Source organism: Platalea leucorodia (genome assembly GCF_965183815.1).
Source record: "Platalea leucorodia genome assembly, chromosome: 3".
Classification (NCBI taxonomy): Eukaryota; Metazoa; Chordata; class Aves; order Pelecaniformes; family Threskiornithidae; genus Platalea; species Platalea leucorodia.
The window spans coordinates 54769476-54788917 of NC_138825.1; the positions used below are offsets into that span (position 1 = coordinate 54769476).

At 39.6% G+C, this 19442-nt stretch overlaps 1 protein-coding gene across 2 annotated transcripts in view; it reads left to right on the forward strand.

Moving 5' to 3' along the window:
• The window catches only part of GRM1 (glutamate metabotropic receptor 1), a gene marked incomplete at both ends in the record, with an annotated part of 188481 nt that overhangs the window by 101581 nt on the left and 67458 nt on the right, over positions 1-19442 (forward strand). For both annotated transcript variants that reach the window (XM_082305575.1, XM_082305576.1), the window contains one exon: positions 19022-19257. In XM_082305575.1, the coding sequence (XP_082161701.1) occupies positions 19022-19257 (236 nt within the window). The remainder of the gene's footprint in view (positions 1-19021; positions 19258-19442) is intronic.

A 19442-nucleotide genomic window follows, 5' to 3' on the forward strand; every position in this document is an offset into this window, starting at 1 on the left:
ATACCAGATAACCAGCATGCGTGCCGGAAGACACACTGACAGGTCACTGTAGACTAAGCCTATAATAAATTGGAGTTCCACTGGTTTAGCCTCCTGCTACCCACACGCCTGCCTAGCAGCCAACCTCATCAGAGCTGGAGATGCCACTGGTCAGCCATGGGATGTCGATGTAACCAGTGCCCTGGCTTGCATGTCCTAATAACATTTCGGTAGTTACCACACATGGCTGCTGCTTACTTGGGTCTGACATGTCTTGCCAGCCTCCCAACAGAGGCCAGAACAGCCAGATGTACTCTTTTTTTGTTGTCACTTATAAAGGACCTGTGCTGTCCACAGCCAGGCATGCGCAAGGGCACAAACTCTTAGCTAGAGATAAGGTAAACAGGAATAGACTTTATTTGGGTAATCCCTTTGCCCAAAACTATCTCCCCTACCACTACCCACTGACCTTCTCGCCCTTTCTCTTCATCTCTGAGTTTCACTGCCTAAATGCTACAGAGAGGCCAGGTAGTCTACAATCCCACAAAACGCAACAGCTTGCTTTCTATCATCTCTCTCAGGAAAGAGAAATGGGCTGTGAATGAGAGGGTCTGGGCTTCCTCCTGAGCACAGCACTATCCTAATGGATTTTTTCAGCTCTGTGACATATTCTAAGTCAGTCACTTCATTTTCTGAGGCCATTTAACACTAGCAAAGAGCTGGATTCACAAAACCCAAGCTTTGAAGGCAGTGATATCCCAGTTCCCATGTGCAGTACCTCTTCAACCAGGGATGCCAAAGTGCCTAGATAGGAAAGTTCAGTCCAGATCGTTTTCATCTTCCGCTACCCCTTTCGCCGTGAACCCAGACCTCTCTGCATGCATGGTAAGAGTTTAATGTACATTTTGAGTTGACAGGGATGAGAACTGAGCAGGGTTAGAGTCTGCAGCTTTGGCTGGGGCATGGTGTTTGTTGGAGATACACTGCCAGAAGTAATGTCCTGTAGTTCCTCTTTCCATCTCCCATGCAAGAGCAAATCCATTTAAACATAGGGGATGCATGGCAGCACGTGTCCTGGCACTCATTGAGGCTCGGTGACTTTTCCTGCCAAGTCCAAGGCAGGTACTGGGTGAGCTAACAGGAGCAAAGCCAAGCTGAGTGGTGAGATCTTTGTGTAGCTAGGGAACGTAGGGGCTGTTCTGAAAGAAACAAAGAGATATTTACAAAATTATTTACTTGAAGAATGCAATGCTCCTACAACTGTTGTATGCTCAGGATTCCCATCCCCTTAGGTACTAAGTAATATACATATGCCTGAAGATTAAATCAAATATGTATTATAAGTACTGCTTCTAATTTGCATTATTTCAAATTAAATACTGAAATTCCAAAGAGAGGTTTTTTCTTCCTACGAACTTGCAGTATAAATTACAAGAGCAATTATTTCAAAATGTACATAAGAAATGCATATCAATAAGGTGCTGTGCATAATGAAGAAGATGATTTGTTCAGCCTGGCTATTTGAGCATTCTTGTTTTCTGCCAAGTGGAAGGATATGACAGTAAGCCAAACAAGAACAATGTGCAAAGAAAGGAAATTACAACACATATAGAAGGAGATAGCTGGTGTGTTAAGAGAAATCGGAGAGGCTTATACAGTTACAATGAGAAAAAATAAATAGCAGGAAGGAAGTAAATTCATGAATAAAGATAGAAAATAATGAGTTTAAAATTACTAAACTAGCTGTGGTTTAAATCTGTCTCAAGAGGAATGAAGATGAGGCACGCAGGCATCTAGAAAATATTGAAGGACATTGCAAATATAGCTGCTCATATAAGAGAAAGGAATCAAATGTAGAAATGAACAAATAGACAAATAATGTCAAGGATGTAAACTGTTAGGCAGCAAAAAGAAAGATTCAAATTTATGGTTTGCATGTAAATAAATCACAATATAAAAATATACTGAGGGAGATCATTAAGGAGAGTATAAGATTCTGACAAGTCCATGTAAAGAGGAGGGGGATTAGAAGAATTCTGGGTGCATTTCTATGTAAATGTGAGGTTCAAAATTAACAACAGTTTTTCAGCATAAACTTTCCATCATGCAGCAGCAAGTCCCAATGTTTTGAAGAGTAAAAACAACCAATAATAGTATTTCCATCCCCTTTTATTTTCCTCCATAATTTTTAGATGTCAGATCTCAGATGCACTCTTGGTTCCTCTTTTTTTTTGAACGAAGGAAAAGAAAACCTTTTTTTTCTTTTCAACTTGGGAAAATGAATGATTACTTTTTTTCCCAGACATTCTTGGGATATTGGAAGCTGTTGTCTTTCTGTAATGCCAGGACACCAGTGGCTGTTTCAGATGCATGCCCCAAAGGAGTTTCCACTAAAAGTTCAATAATTAGGGCTTCAGTAACACACTAAGGAGAAGCTGGTGTCCCGTCTTTCTGGTCTGCAAAACTGTGATGAGTCTGTAGGACCAGTTGAAGAACTTAAGGCACTTTGTACTATGAAGATGCAAAGCTAAGATGGATTTCAAATTACTTTATATTGTCAGTGCAGTACAGAGCAGCAGGCATATCTTGCATGAATATTTCTGCTATTTGTGAATAGGTTTTCTGGGAAATTTACTTGAGCAAATTATGGAATGAAACACTATGGTTTCTCCTAGCCCTAGTTTTGTCTGCACTTAGGTTATTAAGTGTGCATCTCTGTCCTTGGTGGGAGGAGCAGAGCAGCCTTTTTTTGGTAATTTATAGATTATTTTTTATTTCTATTCAGTTCTTGTTCCTGAAGGCATGCAACTGTGTAAGAATCTTCATTTCCATTTAAAGTAAAATAATTGTTTGGCTCTTATGATTTCAAATAGAGCTTCAAAAACTGAAATATGTAGGCCATGAAGACTCTAAAAAGTCTCTGAAAATTTTGTATGTTGTAATATGTCTTAATTTGTAAATATAAATTACCAATAACCTAAATATTTGATAACCGCAGACTATAAAATTGCAAGACATATTTACAAATTAAGACACAGGGACAATCTGCTTGAATAAGATGTGAAGAGCCAACAATAAACACTTCAACACCTGTGAGGGTGAAGCATCATGTCTTTTGGTACCATGCATTAGCATAGACACAGAAGTTACTGTTGTATGATAGGTAGCTTTCCTCACCTCAGTGAGGAAAGGAGTAATTTTTCCTGATTTTGTTTTTACTTTTAATAAATGATCAAACAGTAAGGTCTTTGCAAAGCAGCTAATGACCAATGTGGACTAATCTTGGTTGGTTTATATTGATGAAATTGTGGGTGGTAAAGGTGATGTCGGAAAGGAGAAAGGAGCAGCAGTATCTCTTTCCATTATTCTTGAATGGGCTCATTGGCTTTAAATGAGCTTACGTTTCAATACGACAAAAAACTCAGGCCTGGTTAGTTAGTCTCTGGGATTTCATAAAAAAAAAGAAAGAGAAAAACAAATCTGTCCCTACTGAGCTTCATTACTTTTATTTTTATTTTCTTTTAAGAAAAAAATATTTCTACAGAGAAGGCTGTCAAGTTAATACTGGTATGTGCTTCTCAAAGGATTTCCTGAATGTACCATTTTAAAAGGTTATCTTATTAAACCAATTCCTATCAGACACTTCCCTGTCAAACCATCCCTGCAAAATAAACCTTGCTATTTCTGGCCATTGATTAGACAGGCACATAACAAAGGCATGCCTCTCATCTCTTTGGATATTAGAAAACACGTCCTAAGCTGGAATTCATTGATGCCTGTGGATTTTGAGTCCTGAGGTAGAGACTTCCTCACCAGGGTAATAAAAACTGAGCTAGCAAATATTACTTTCATTGTCTGCTAATTGCGGTACTCTTTTTTTTTTTTCCCCAAAAGCCTTTCTTACCTTCCTGTTTTCTTGGCTGGCAGAATTACATGGCACACATATATAATATCTATACATGAATATAATATGACAGAAGGCTGTCTTTTTTGGGAGTGATATTTTAGTTCCATCATGATGACATACTTCCAGTTTCCCTTCTATCCTCTGTGCAAAAATATAGTTTCAAAGTCAACTGAGTTCCTGGTGAAAGTGTTATGATGTTCTAGGATTTGCATTTTAGACAGTTCAAGCATCTCCTTGAACAGTAGTGGATCAAGTTCTAATTTTGTTAAAAACAGATTTTTTTTAATTATTATTCAGAATGCAAACATGCATTTATTATAAGACCAAGAGTAGCAATAAGGAAATGTAAAATTAATAGGTTTGCTGGAGTTCACATTTCTTGTAGCACAGTTAAACGATGTTAATGCAGCAAAGGAAATAAATAACATTGTTGTAGTGATCTCATTCTTTGTACTGGATCAGTCTTCCAGGGACAGTTCTGTTCTTCCTCTGCCAAAACTATGTAGTTCCCATTAATACAATGCCAGTCTTTCACAGCTAATTCTTTTTAGCTGATGTGGCATCCTTCTATTTTATTGTATTTCAGTAGGGATTAAAATGTAGTTTCCAGTGTGCAACTGCTGGCTGTGCACATGGAGATACTGTCTGTCACACAAAAATAGTAGGTAATAAAAAATGTCATTTTCTTCATGTAGTTGGTGAGGACTTTTATGTTGCTCTATCATTTAAATCATGGCAATATCTAGAGACTTTCATCAAATGAAGTCCCATTAGTTAGACGGTGTGAAAGGGCGGAGGTCATGCAGGGTAGAAAGGAAGGATAACTGGGGAGATAACAGACAAACAGATGGGAAAAAGAAAAGCGTGGAGTGACAAGGGATTGCTTGGCCATAGCAGGAGTCAGTGTACAGGAGACAGTAAGCGGCCCTATAGCACAGCATGGGAGACTTAGTGGGCAAGTGTCACAGGATGAAAACTGATTGGCAAATAGAGTTCATCCCTGTTCACGTGAATTCCTCTTTGGCTTGTATCTGTGGTTAATACACAGATGATACATAGGTCTTATGTCTGCACAGCTCTCCCATCTCCTCCCTCTTCCCCCAACAACAACTGCAGAGTGAAGTTCACCGCACAAATTTTAAAAATATATGACTCTTTCTAATTGATTAGTAAACAAAGTCTGATTTTAAATAAGGGCTAATTTACTAAAGAGCTATATTTTTACTCCATTTAAGTAAAAACATAATGCTTCTGTTTTTTTTCCTGTTCTTTCCATCAGCATTGTTTCCTAAATGTTGTCAAATGGGACATTGGTTAAATATTTTTCCTTTCTTACAACTGGAAATAGGATTAATACCTATTGGATAGATTATGAACTATTTATATTTCCATCAGCATTGACTGTCCTGTCCTAGTTTCCCTCCCTTCTCCCCCTTCTCCATTAGTTATAAAGTCACTTGGAAAATTATGGTATCGCCAATGTACTTACATATCTGTATTTATATATTTATACACCCTCCTTACTTAAAAACTCTCAAAATATCTTCGCATCCACATTCTTTCTCAACAGTTGTGTGTTCTGCCTGCCATGGACTTTCCGAAAAGGTGATGACACATGATGAACGTGACCTTGATATTATCGTCATATTCCTTCCTTTCTCTAACTGACCAATATTTACTAATGCTGAGCAATCATCTCATTTATTTTCTGTTGTATCCCTCAGATAAGTAAGTGTTACCAGACCACAGTTAGAGGATTCAGAATCAATCTCATGGTATTCACTAAGCATAAGTCATTTGCTCCATGCAGAATAGCTGGTCCCTCAAGGCTCAGGCTACTGTAAGTCTGTCCTCCGTGTCCACTCCTTTTGCCTGGGTATGTTAAGCCTACCCATGCTTTAGTTCTCAGTGGGGTGGGAAATAAAGAGTTTTAATGCATGAGGAATCAAATAGAGAGGAAGGTAGAGGACTAAGCACAGGTGGCCATCAGTAGAAGGTAAAAGGCACCCTGGAAAACACAAACAATTTTCCTTTCTAAGACAGCAGGAAGCAGCTGAAAGCATTGGCTTTTAATCACATTCCAGGTTTCTCCTGAGGTAGTACCAACTGTGCAATCTTCCTTTATTTACAGCTCGCAGGTCATAATACACAAAATCTATAGAGCTCTTTTTCTGGCTGTCTTCTCCATCAATTTTTCTTCCTTCATCTCTTCTATCTTTTTGTGAGCAACAGTCCTTGTATCCAAACTATTCAAAGATTCAGATGCTGTTCTTACATTTTTATTGAAAAAGCTATTTTCCTTTATTTTTTCCACTGTTCTGTTTTGTTTGTTTGCTTTTAAACGTGCATGTGACTCTACCTTGGGGTCTATTGGTTTTGTTGGTTTTTCAGTGGATGAATACAAGAAAGTATTTTTTGTTTTCAGTGCTTCTCCAGAAATAACTATTTTATCTGGTTCTCATGTATAAACATGGATTTAAAAATTTGCTTTCAGATTTTGTTGATAGAGGTAGACTAGATTTAGTTTCTTTGAGATGGATTCTTAACCTTTCATGCAGCATTCAGCCATAAAGTAAAAGGAAATAACAACACTGGGGAATTGTCATCTTCTCCATGGCTTTGAATTTCCTTTTCTTTCTTGCCATCAGGAAATGGCAATTGGTCCAGTTTGTTGTCATGAGGGTCATTCTCTCTTTTGTCTGCACGTGTTGCATGCCTGTGATGACTATGGCAATTTTATTTGCAGAACAGAAACATTAAGAAAGCAATGTTTCCTGCTTCAATTTAAGAGATTGTAAAAATCACTGAAAAAAGCTGAAAACAGAAGGGACACTTCTGCTGTGGCATCAGTCAGCTCTTCGATTAATGCCGTCAGATGCTCTCCCCAGTGACCTCAACTTTTGGCTGAACCTGGCCACGACCTCTGGGTGTCCCCAGCTCTCCTGGCTCAGGCACAGTCAGACTGAGCCCTGGCTGGCCAGGCTCTGTCCTGCCCTGTCCTGGGCTCTCCCTCGGCTCCCGGCTCCCCAGCCCTCAGGGAGCAGCTGGCCCATGCAGCACCCTGACAGTGGGCTTTAGTTGATGCTATTTGGCTTTTACTCTTCTGCTTTTCCTTGCCCATAAACACAGCAATTTTACTCAAGTGAAATTTCTGCACAGTGCCTTTCAGTTTTTCTTTGCATATCTCCTGCTACTGCATGAAGCAAAGTAACAGTTATCTATTTTATGTGAGTCCATACACATTCCTCTTCTCTGGCTGGATTCATGAATGGAAAAGGAAAAATATTTCTCTCTCACTGTGTCATGTAAGAGGAAAGGCTGCTTACACACTCTTTCCTGATTATGCCCTTGTGCAAAAGCCAGACAAAATCAGGTTCTATTTTAAAAAAGCTTACTTCAGTTTTCCATTAGTAAGTTGTGACGTCATCACTAATTAATAAAATTTGATCCTAGGAACACTTTGATTGTTCTGGGGTCAATAGATTAATAAAATATAAAAGAAGTTTTGGCTTCCTAAATAAAAGCATAAAGCTTAAGTTATAGTAGCAGATTTGTTGTCTCCCTAGTTACATGACTGGTACTTTCTCTAATGACCCAAAGACAATGACAGGAATGAGCCAAATATTACTTGAAGGGAGATTGCATGGACCATATAGCTTGCTGAGCTGTAAGATCTCCAGGAGGCCCTTCCAACCTAAATTATTCCATGACTGCATAAATAAAGGGCAAAAGCATAGCCTGTACATCAGAAGCAAAGCCCTCATCCTTTCTTGGGAAAGATGAGAATTAAGAGGAGTTTCCATCAGGAAAACATCTGCTATCAGAAAAGATATCCATACCTATTGCCTGGAAGAAGTCTTCCAATTCAAGTACAACTTGGGATCTAGAAGGAAAATAGCTGCCCCCTCAATCTCCAGTACAGAATTAACAAAGAATAATTCTTTGGTTCATCCATTTTGAAATTAATCTGATTATATTGTGCATTAATTTGGTGATTTGGTAATTTAGACGTTTTGAAGAATGGAGGCTGCCTCAGTTGTGACTTTGCTGCATTCTTGTATTCTTATTTAGTCTAATGAAATGTCAGTATTTTACTCAATGTACATTTACTTAGTTATCTGTTGACTTGACCATATAAAAAGTATATGGAAGTATTTTACTCCTGCGATTTTAAGCATGTTTCAAGTACTTATAATACATGTAGTCTGAGCAAGATTTTGGCAAATCACTCTAGTCTTTTTCTAAATGTACATCTGTGCACTTCACAATTTTTAGTAATGTTTATAACAGATTAGTGGGTTTTACCCTTTTTTCATAATATCTTCAACATACCTTTCTGATTAGCATCACTTACAATGAAACCTATCACTTTTAGAAAAATCTTCACTTATGTTGTTCTCTCAAACACTTGCCTAAGTCTGCATATTAATCAATTTTTTAATAGGAAAAAAAGATTCAACAGGTGCTATTTCTAATTCCTAGATAGTCAGGCCGGTAGGCTGGTATTGCTGTATGCAAACTCTGTATTTAAGTATGCCTCTCGCTACGGCTATTCCATGCCCTGGATGCCACAAAATGAGGTTACTGTGAGGTGCAGTGTAATACCGTTCAGCTCCTGCACACTAGCAGGAGCTTGTGTGGACCTTTTCCTTACATCAGTGAGCATCTTCCGCCATCCTAGCTCTCTCAGTGATGCCAGCGTGATACCTAGAAGGAGTAACACTTGAACAATCTGAATAATAAACTTACAATCTAGTCTTTAATAAGTAGCTTTTAAAGAAGATGGAGCATTTCAGTGGTTCCTCTGAGCAAGATACCTCCTCCTTTCCAGTTATGTTCTGGGCACATTTTGATTTAATACGGATTGGATACCGGACACCTAAATGCCTAAAAGGCTGCTACTGTCCTACTGTAGCTCTGCTTGGTAAGGTAGATGCTTTTAAAGCTTAGAGGTTAGCTGAGCGATGTTGAACTAAGTTTGGTTTAGACAGGCAGATGATAGTACTTAGATTTCATATTTCATATCTGTGTAACTACATGAATAAACATTTATGACTTTAAGACAGCAATAAGTGTAGAAGAGTAAATCAATAATACTTTTATATATTTTTAAAGTGCTCTGTAACAGTTGCTTTGGGTCAAGTATAATAGTATTGCCTGAACAAAGTGGATTATTAAAAAAATATTCAACGCATTACACCTATTTTAATGTTGAGTAACCGTTTGTGAAAAGATTGCTTAATTTTCAGGTGAATTCTTTATTCAAATTATTCATTGGTTTCTTGGTTTGCAAGTGGTTCATGAGCTGTTCATTTCAGACACAATGCAATGCTGTGTTAGTATGTTACTGAAGTCTAATGATTTTACTTTCTTTATTCTATGAAAACCTTGAAGTATTACTTGATTCTCTCCCTGGAAAGGTTTAGGTGCCTAGGCAGCTCACTAGCATAGTATGAACTGGGTATTTTCCATATCAATATATAATTTCAAATGAACAATTTATGAATATTTGAGTGGAAAATATCTTATTCATAAGCATTCACAGTAATCTGAATTTTCAAATATCCACAGAAAGTGAAAAAGAAAGAATGTCAGATATCATCAAATTTAAAATAGCTTTGGTAGAAACAGAAACAGCTGTTTATGGAAATATTCTTCTAATACACGTTAACTTTGACTAATAGCTTCACAAGTTTTGTGATTTTATCATGGGTTTCATCATATTTCACCTTTTGTCTTCTATTTTATTCAATCTGATATTTTGAAGCCCATGTTAGTATGCTTTGGTATAGAATGGATAGCATCCTCTTATCTACGGCTACCAGTTCCTCTGCAGACATGGTTTCATTGAAGGACTATCAAAGCAATGAGAATTCCTGCATAAATATGTGTGTAAAGGTTCAGTTTTCAAGCATGAGTGTGGAAATAGCATTCCAGAAACCTTGTACAGGTATGGAAATAGGATATATGCAAACCAGTAATAGCAACCTGATGCAAGATGTAGGATGTCCTCTTTAGATCTGCATATTTGAAATTTGATTTCCGTTGAAAAAAGGCCTGTAAACTCTGTGTATATTTCTCTTAAGCATTATTATACGAGATGGTTACAGTAAGGGACGGCTTGAGGGAATCGCATAAGAATATAAACTAGTGAAAGAAAATTCTGGTCTATCCTATGAAAGTCAACATCTTGGAGAAATCTAAAGGCTGAAATTCAAGGTATTTTTGAGCTCAGCACAGTTTGTGTGAAAACGGAGATGGAACTGTGTTTCTAAGATGTTTCTCTATTTCCCTGTTTCTTAGCACCTCAACAAACAAAGCAAGGAGAGAAGAAAGGAAATGTGCTTCTCCTTTTTCTACTTGTGGTTAAGGGAGACATCTATGAATTAATCTTTTAGGAATCGCAACAAATTCACATCCAAGCATCCAGCAAGCTCTGCTGGAGTGGCATGGCGCGGAGAGGGCCGTGTCTCTAGCTGTTCTCTTTCCTGTATGTATACCTGTACCTGGCTGTGTATTTCTAGCCTGTTTCCCCTCCATATGGTGTCTCTCTTTCCAGTTCTTCAGATCTGGCCCTGAGACTTGAGTAGTTTGTAGTTGGCTGAAGCAGAGATAGGAAGCACTCTATTCCCCTTTATGCCTTTGCACGTTTGCACAGAAAAGACCTCAGTCTCTAAGACTTTCAGACAGGATGGAAGTCTTAACAAGACTATTTCTTTCTAACTATCCTCCCTGAAAAGGGACTACAGTTGAGCTCTCCGTGGCAGGAACTACCTCTTACTACCCATATTCATTGTTCAGTGGAGTCTTCTTGCACATAATTTGCAGCACAGCAGCAGCAAGGGGGTAAACAAAAATCCCCAGGATCTGGTACAGCGAAGCAAAGATAAACTTTCTATTTTCAGATTTGGGTGTATTAATAAGATGTTAAAAATCTTGGATTTGGCTGCACATATTAGAGCCCAGGAGCACCTTATATGAGGCACAATGCTAAGATTAAGGCTTCCTATTTGTGTGCGTTTGTTTAAAATTGTATACTCTCCTCCTCCCTACAAACGTGCTTTCATTTGGAAAAGATATTGCACTTTCATGATGCCTCATGTTGTGAATTTCAAATATGCAGAGCAAGGATTCAATCCTCTTGACAGTCTGGGGTGAATGCATGTGTACACTTTTTGAAAAATCAGCTATTGCCTTAGAGAATATATGTATGGTTGCTGATTTTCCAAGATATGCACCATTGTGCACCCTTGAGAACGGTAAAACCTTTTCTGCGTGAAAGCAGCAACTACATTTACAAAAAGCTGCACATGCCAACCATGTCAAGAATCTTCACAGTAAAGACTCCTCAAGATAACGCCTGCATGATAGGCAGTTAAATTACATTATGTAAATTGCATGCAAATATATGCACCGCATATGATAATTAAAACCTTCCTAAACACATATTTGCAAAATACAATCCGTCATGGTCCACAAGGTTATAATCTACATTTTTTTAAATGAACGGTGCAAAAACTCTGAAAATTCACACAAAAGTGAATGATAATCATTTGAAACATAATGGCCTATCATTTATCAACTTAGGTTCTTAACAGAGTGTCACTCATTCAAAAAAATCCACTGATTCAGTAAATAAAAATTGGAAACCCTTACGAACAATTTTTGCTTGCATAAAATATGAGAACTAATGTGCTACTGTGACTGTGCGCCTTCAGTAATCATGGATGAGAAGTGAAAAATTGTGTACACAATGTTATGAAACAGAACCTGGCAAGAACAGAAAATTTACGAAGAAATATGACAAAGCGCTTGCAGAAAGTGGCCTTGGGAATTATTTTTAAACTTCATCTTCCAATTTCTCTCAGAAAATAGCACCTCCTGTAGGACATTAGAGTTCAAACCATGGTGGGTACATGTAGCTGTCTCAAAGGGAGCAGGGTTGACTGATAAATCATACCAGTCTCTTTGTGAGTCATGCTGGTGGTCTCTAGAGATGTCCAGCCCAAGTCCTGACCAGGTTTGACATGCTCTTCAATCTGTAGTCCATGGCAGGATTACAACCCACAGTGGCATAGTAGCACTGTGTGAGTTATGAGTCTAAAATCAGTAACTGCACAGTCTGGCACCAAATGCTCCTCTTCTATCTTCTCTTGTGTGGGGGGGGAGATTGTCAAGGCAGCAATCTTCTCTCTCCTTCTTATTTTTCATTGCCCTCCCTTCAGTGGTTTTCTCCTCCTGCTTCCAGTTTGCAGAGCTGATATTCCCATGATGCTTTCAGCTGATTTGAGTCAGGACTGACCTATGAAGGTCAACAACTAGGAGAAATCTAAAGGCTGGAATTCAAGGTACATTTGAGCCAAGTGCAGTTTGTGGGGAAAGGGAATGGGTACAAATCTCACAGTACCTTGTGATGCCTGCTGCAAAAGACAGGCGGCTTGGAAAGGTGATGACTCCTGCCTACCTCCATCTATGCCTACAGGAGCAAAACTACTGGCCTAGAAACCCTCTTTTTTTTCTTTCAGCTGACAAGATTTGGTGAATTTGATTCTTCTGGTTTTAAGGAGGTCGGTCAGTCAGTGCTCAGCAAGCCTCAGGTTATAGCATGACAGTATACGGCCTTTCAGCCTAGTCTTGCCAGCAGTGAGATACAGGCTTATCTGTAGCCATGGGACTAATCTCCTAATATTGCCAGGACTTGTCACACATGTAAAAGTAAAACTATGCTTTTTAAGGGTTCGTGGTTTGGCAACTGAGGAAAGCTCTCCCACCTTTCAATGCAGGTATGTAGTACTGATGAATTAGCAGTATGAATGAGTGCAAAAATGGTCTTTTTTTCTCACGTTTGAAATAATGCTCATTAACAATAACGATCAGCACCTTTCGGCTGACATTGGTGACCACTGGGATTGACTGATAAGCCTAAGGAGGAAAGTCACTTTGCCAGTTGCTGACTTGTGAATATTGGACAGTTTCAATTTTCCTTACATGGCATCTTCTGTTTGAGGCATGTGTTACACAGACACTGAATATCTTTGGTAGAGTTCCTTATTGCCAGAGAATAGGTCCATCCTCCTTCACAATAAGCTAATTGTATATTTTCTTTCCAGTACATCAGGCTGGTGAAATAAAGAATTTTTTTAAAAGTCTACTCCCAGAAGAGGGCAGCTAAGCAGCCAGCTACAGTACTGTTTGCAAATTACTCCGGGCCTGATTCTGCCACCTGTGCTCGTATCAAGTAGCAACACCGATCTCTTTGGTGGAGCTGCCCATGAAATTATTCTGCCTGCCACACTGGTACTTTCTGGGTTGGCCTTATGCTGAGCTCTGAGTTTCCATCCGTTCTGCCAGAAGAGCAGGCAGGAGGCCGTCTCAGTCGTACAACTCCTGCATGCAGGCAGGAGAATCCATGCTGGATTTTCCAGTGGGGTGCTGTCAGAAAAGACTTTTACAAAAAGAGAAAATTGAATTTGCAGGCTTCCAGGTCTGACTGGCTCTGGAAATCCAGAGCACTGGCATTTATCAAAACCAAATAACAAATTATTTAACTCCAGTTATCACTATTTAGGGGTTTGTAGTGTTTTGAAATGCCTCTAAATAAGCAGTGTCTGACCACCACACAGAAAGATGGTTTTGCAAAAAGCACTTTCCAAGCCAAATGTCCAGTCTTTTATTTATATAATCCAGCATATAATAATCGTCCTTAAAAATAAAGATATTGACATATGTAACAAAATGGCATGGCACATTATTGAATGCTGAATTCTTTGAGTGGTGCTGTCCTCATATTTAAATCTATTAGAAGTTTAACATAACAGCAGGCCAGCTGGCAGCCTTGAGAGCAATGGTAAGAAGGCATTCAGAAACATGCTCTGCGGGAATGTATATCAATGTGACAAGGAAAGTGTATTGACATGGGCTTTAGTTTTGTGGAAAGAGAAAGGCAAGAATACAGACTCTGATGCTTTTGTGTGGCATTTATGGTCACCTGGGGCCCTGCTGCCCTACCTGAGTGGGATATCTGCAGGGAACCTCTGTGAAGGTTGAAAGTTTGAAACTAATGTTTCCAATTTACATAGTTATAGCTACACGTAACATTGTTTTCAAAGTGAATAAAAATATCCACTAGCACATGAACAGAACCTGTCCAAAAAAGAGATGGAATTTATTTGAATATGATTGATTTATTTGGTTTTATAATGACAAGAATATCTGCCGTAGGCAGAAGGATTATTGCAAAAAGAATTCATTTAGCATTTATAAAGGGCTTTTTGCTCTTAAATTCTTTTATATATTTTATGACTTGGCCAATAGAGCATAAAAAAAAATTTATCATGAATGCACACTTCTTAAGAAAACATTACCTTAGCTAATGCAAAGGGAGTTGACAAAGCTGCCAGTGATGCAGCCCTCCAGACAGAGGAGTCTAAATCAGTTGCCTTCTACAGCTTTGGTCCATCAGATCAAGCCTTATAAGGATTCAGGGATCAAATTGCCCGTCAGTGTCCACAACTGACAAATGTGTGTCATTTTGTTTACCTGTGAAAGGATGCTACCTCCTACAATAATCACAGGGCAAGTAGTCTTCATAAAACAGCATGTTTTCTTTTTGTGTGTTTGCTTATTTGGAAAAAGCATCTGGAATAGGAATGCTCTGAGTGCTGTGCGGGGAAGCAGAGCAGAGCTGCTGCTGCATAGCTTAAGAGTTAAGTCCTGAGGAGATGAAAATAGAAAGCCTGATTGCTGGTTGTCTCATCAGCCCTTGTGAAAAGCAGCTGACAGTGTTCATGTTTGGAAGAGGAGAGGAAATTGGAAATCCATTACATTTCTCCTGGTATTTCAGTCACAGGAATATATGTGTCTGCAGTTCGGAAAATACAGACAGGCTAAGATGCTGAAGCCACAATTCAGAAATGTCCATTGTCACACATTAGCAGAATAGTAAACTGGTTAAGAAAAAAATAGCTTTGTTTCTTCAAACTCAGTCTGTGATAATGGGAAATAGGACTTCTGAAGCTAGGTGGGGTAGCTCTGGGCTTTTTCCCTTTCTGCTTGATTTTTGTTTGTGACTGAATGCTGAAATTTGGATTTGGCATCATGAATGTCAGCCACCAGACTGGGACTTGGACAGAGAGTAGCTTGCAGAATATCAGTGACCGTTTCGATTGTGATAAACACCACAAAACTGTAACAAAAGCAGTTGGTTCTTTCTCTCCTAAGAACAAACAGAGTGGTTGCTGGTTTGACGCCCACAGATTTGTCCCTCCCTCACTGTTTCTGTCTTCACACTTTCAACCCCCTCACAGAGCTTCAGATCAACTATTGCACAAGATACCTGGCACGTTTCAAGGCCAGAAAGTCACACAAAACCTACAATGGACACTCATCAGGGAAGGCAGTTTGGGTGATGGATATTGGGCCACCTCCTGAAACCGACAGTAAAGGCACACATAAAGATAGTTTTGCAAAAAGTGCTACCTGTGGTGCTGCTTGCTACTTAGCAGGATAAAAGAAGAAAAGTAGGTGGAAAGGACTCAATTCTGACAATCAAAGAATAGTACGCGCTGCCTTTTTTTAATGAGATTTCTTTTTTCTGTTGAATCAGCTATTGGTCTTGTGATTCTGTCACTGACATGCACACTGTCATCTGGACATCAGTATCGTGCCGTTGCCCAGCATTAGAAATGTCAGTTTTTTTATCATTGTCTTCTGGAACACTAGCCATTTATTTATACAGCACTAAAGATGCACAGTTCCCAGACAATCCTTCTTTCCCTTCCTTCCTTCCTTCCTTCCTTCCTTCCTTCCTTCCTTCCTTCCTTCCTTCCTTCCTTCCCTCCTTCCTTCCTTCCTTCCTTCCTTCCTTCCTTCCTTCCTTCCTTCCTTCCTTTCTTTCTTTCTTTCTTTCTTTCTTTCTTTCTTTCTTTCTTTCTTTCTTTCTTTCTTTCTTTCTTTCTTTCTTTCTTTCTTTCTTTCTTTCTTTCTTTCTTTCTTTCTTTCTTTCTTTCTTTCTTTCTTTCTTTCTTTCTTTCTTTCTTTCTTTCTTTCTTTCTTTCTTTCTTCACAGTGAAAAGAAATACAAGCAGAGATTATAACAGGATCTTAGGTCTCTGAGAATCCTCCCGTGGCTGCTGGTAGGGCTGCATGGCCCCCTTAGGGCACCTTTCGGCACAGCCAGCCTGTAGCCACCAGCATGGCAGGGGTCCCCTAAGAGACCAGAGGACTCCTTTTTGCTTCCTTGACTTTACTGAAAGTAGAGCAAAGCTCCCATAAGAACTTCAACACGTATGAACTTTTTTCTCTGATTCCAGTGCCTTTTCTTCACATTTCACTGCACACAAAACTTATCAGACAGATTTAACAATTTGAGGAAGTTGAAGAGAGAACAAAAAACATTTGGGGCCAGAAAGAGACAAGGAAACATTAGGTGACAATCTGTGTTCCAATCTAGGGGAACTTTTCCATCAGCTGCCCTCAGAGAACTTGAAATACACTTTCTATTGCCTTTGCAGAATTGCTCTGCTTTGCCTTCAGAGTGAATGTGGCAATTTTCCAAGCCAAACTTACAGGGGAGAGGAAATAAATCACTCTAATGTTTGGCTGGTAGGAATCCAAGCAGTAGAGAAACTACCTCCTTTCTAGAAAGTCTTATAAAAAATGGCCCGATTTACTTGATCTTTTTGACTCACTAATGTTTCTGCTTGAGTCTACAGTTTGCAAGCCATAAACATTGTGACAAATAATGAAGTAATCATGCAATTAGGACTCAATTACTTATGCTGTAAGAGTGACCTCTTGCTTGTTTTTCCCCCACATAAGAAGAAATAAATATTGTGTCTTTTTCTCTGGCTTGAATTAAGCGAAATCCAGAAAGTTCATTCTCCAGGTTTTACCTTTGTAGGGTTATCTAGACTGTGGTCCATTGTGAAGCAGTCAGGGTGCACGGTACATTTTACTCGTTGGCCTCATCACATGGACAAGTGAGGAGTGGGGAGATTCAGAGAGGATGAGCTGTGGCTTCTTTCCATCTCCAAAACACGAGGCAGTCTAGTGGGGCAGGGAGCAGGGATGGACAAATTGTGGCTTTTGAACGCTGTGCACTCCTGTAGCAATTCAAGAGCAGCTGTCAGGCCAAGGCTGTGCCACGTGCTTATCATTCAGGCTATATTGGTACAAGGGCAGGACCCGAGTAACCTGCATCCCTGGCTGTGGGAAGAAGTGACCCAGCTGATGATGCTGGGCTGAGCCTGGCAGAGAGAGTCACTTTGGGATACCGCATCATGCCCACCTCTATTCCCCAGCAGGACTCTTCAGCCATGGCTGTCTCCCTCCTGTGACCTACTCCCTGCACCTCCCCCTGCTCTCCACTCTCATACCACATGTGAGATGCAACATGCATACAGGTGTATCTCATGCTGCTTGGCTATATGAAGATATTGGTCAGTGGTTTGTAAGCTCAGAAATTTTGGGCAGTTCTACTGCAAGGCTTTGGCAAAGGGGGAAACAAAGAAGAAATCCTGGCTCGAAGGTGCCATGTAGTGCCATCTTAAAGTATAGCTTTGTGGGTCCCCGGGCCCAGGTTGAAAGGAGTCTGTTGATCAATCAGTCAGTGAGCTGTCAGATGTCCCATGACTTAAATAACTTCCTGTAATAGAGGCTGGGATCATGTGTCCCATATGGAAAGCATTCAGTACATGGACTTTCCTGTATTTCCATGGAGACCTGCCATTTTTTTCCAGGTGCCTATGGCACAGATGCAGCAGTTAACGTGAGTGTCAGCTAAACCATGCAGCTGTTCAGTCTGATGTCTGGGGACCAAAGACTCACACGTGCCCAATGCATAGTCACTTTACACCTGTTTGCCTAGGACTGTGACAGAGCTTGCTACTTCAAACCTTGTCTGTTTTCCATTGTGGAGTCCCAGGCACATCTATGCTGAGTGTCTCATAAATGCCCTCAGCTGGTATGGTCTGCACCCTGCCGCTCTTCTCAAGGCTGTGTGTAAGAGGCTCCTAACAAGGACCTTCTTTCAGTCCGTCTGGAGTTCAGGATGCAAGCCTGTTTTGGGTGAAACAGAGACTTCTCTCTTAGTGGTCAATTGCATTTTTCCTCTTGATCTCTTTGCTGCTGGAAGTGCTTCATCTGTCTGCTTTTCATGGCAGCAGTGCCACTGATTTGATTCTGAGTGGATAGAGCTATGTCTGAGGTGCCAGAACAATCTATTTCGCTCATGACATGCCCAGCATATTAAAATTAAGCAATGGCTGACTTATATTTGCACTTAAATTAGACCATAATAGCACTGTTCTTAGGGGACCCTAATAAGAACTGGAGAATGACACTAAATCAATGGACTTCTTGTTAAAAGAACTAAACTAAAATTCAGATGCTAAGCCCAATGGACTTTGTTCAAACCTGTTAAAATAGGCTTTCCATGAAATAATGTTGTCAGGAAAGAGTTTTATCTTCAGGTTTTTAAAAGTATCTCTTACATGAATAAACAGAGAAGTAAAATAGAAAGCCATTGTTTGTTTAAAAAAAAAAAAAAGGAAAAAAAAAAAAGCATGTTATTACTAATCCCATGCAGTGCAAGAATAGCATGTGGTTTTCTTTTTAGTTTGGTCAACTTTATCAAGTATTCTTATTCCATTCTCTTCCAACACAATGCATTTCTCACTTTATGTTTGATTTGAATTACTCTTCTAGCAGTAAGATCCATGCATGCTGAGATCTCTTCTGCAAAACACCCAGGATCTTGGCTCAGTTTCCTTTCCATTGATATTAATTCTTTCAGTTTCCTCCCCTTACAGGACAGCCTAAATAAGGCAGAATCTCTTCAGTCATAAAGACATCATACCAGAAGCTATGCCCAAAAATCCTTTCCAGAGGGACAACGATAAATCCTCATCATTCCAGATGAGTTAATGAGGACTCTGCATGAAATCAGTCAGACTGCTCATTACAAGTCTCCATCACTGTGCTTTCTTCTTTCCCTCTCTGCCTGAATTTTAGACGTACCTTTAGATTCCCCCTTAATCACTTGCTCCCAAGGGTGCTGGCCTGCCTTTGGCTGGTTGCTTTTTCAAAACAAGCTTCCTGTCTTTGTGTAATAAGTGTTTTCTTGCCTCTTTTCAGTGACGGTTGGGCAGACAGAGATGAAGTCATTGAAGGTTACGAACCTGAGGCAAACGGAGGCATCACTATCAAACTGCAGTCTCCAGAGGTCTTGTCATTTGATGACTACTATCTGAAGCTGCGTCTGGACACGAACACCCGCAACCCCTGGTTTCCTGAGTTCTGGCAGCACAGATTTCAGTGCCGCATCCCAGGGCACCCGCTAGAGAATCCCAACTTCCAGAAGAACTGCACTGGTAAACTGTCAACTATTTTCCTGTTTGAATCTGTTGTCTGACAAAAATCTGTCTTTAGGGTTTATTTTGTGTGGTGTTTTGTTTTGTTTTATTTTGTTTTGGTTTGTTTTGTTTTGTTTTGTTTTTTTTAAATGTATAAATCACCAGTGAAAAGTCCCAACCCCAAATTGTACAGATATAAATCC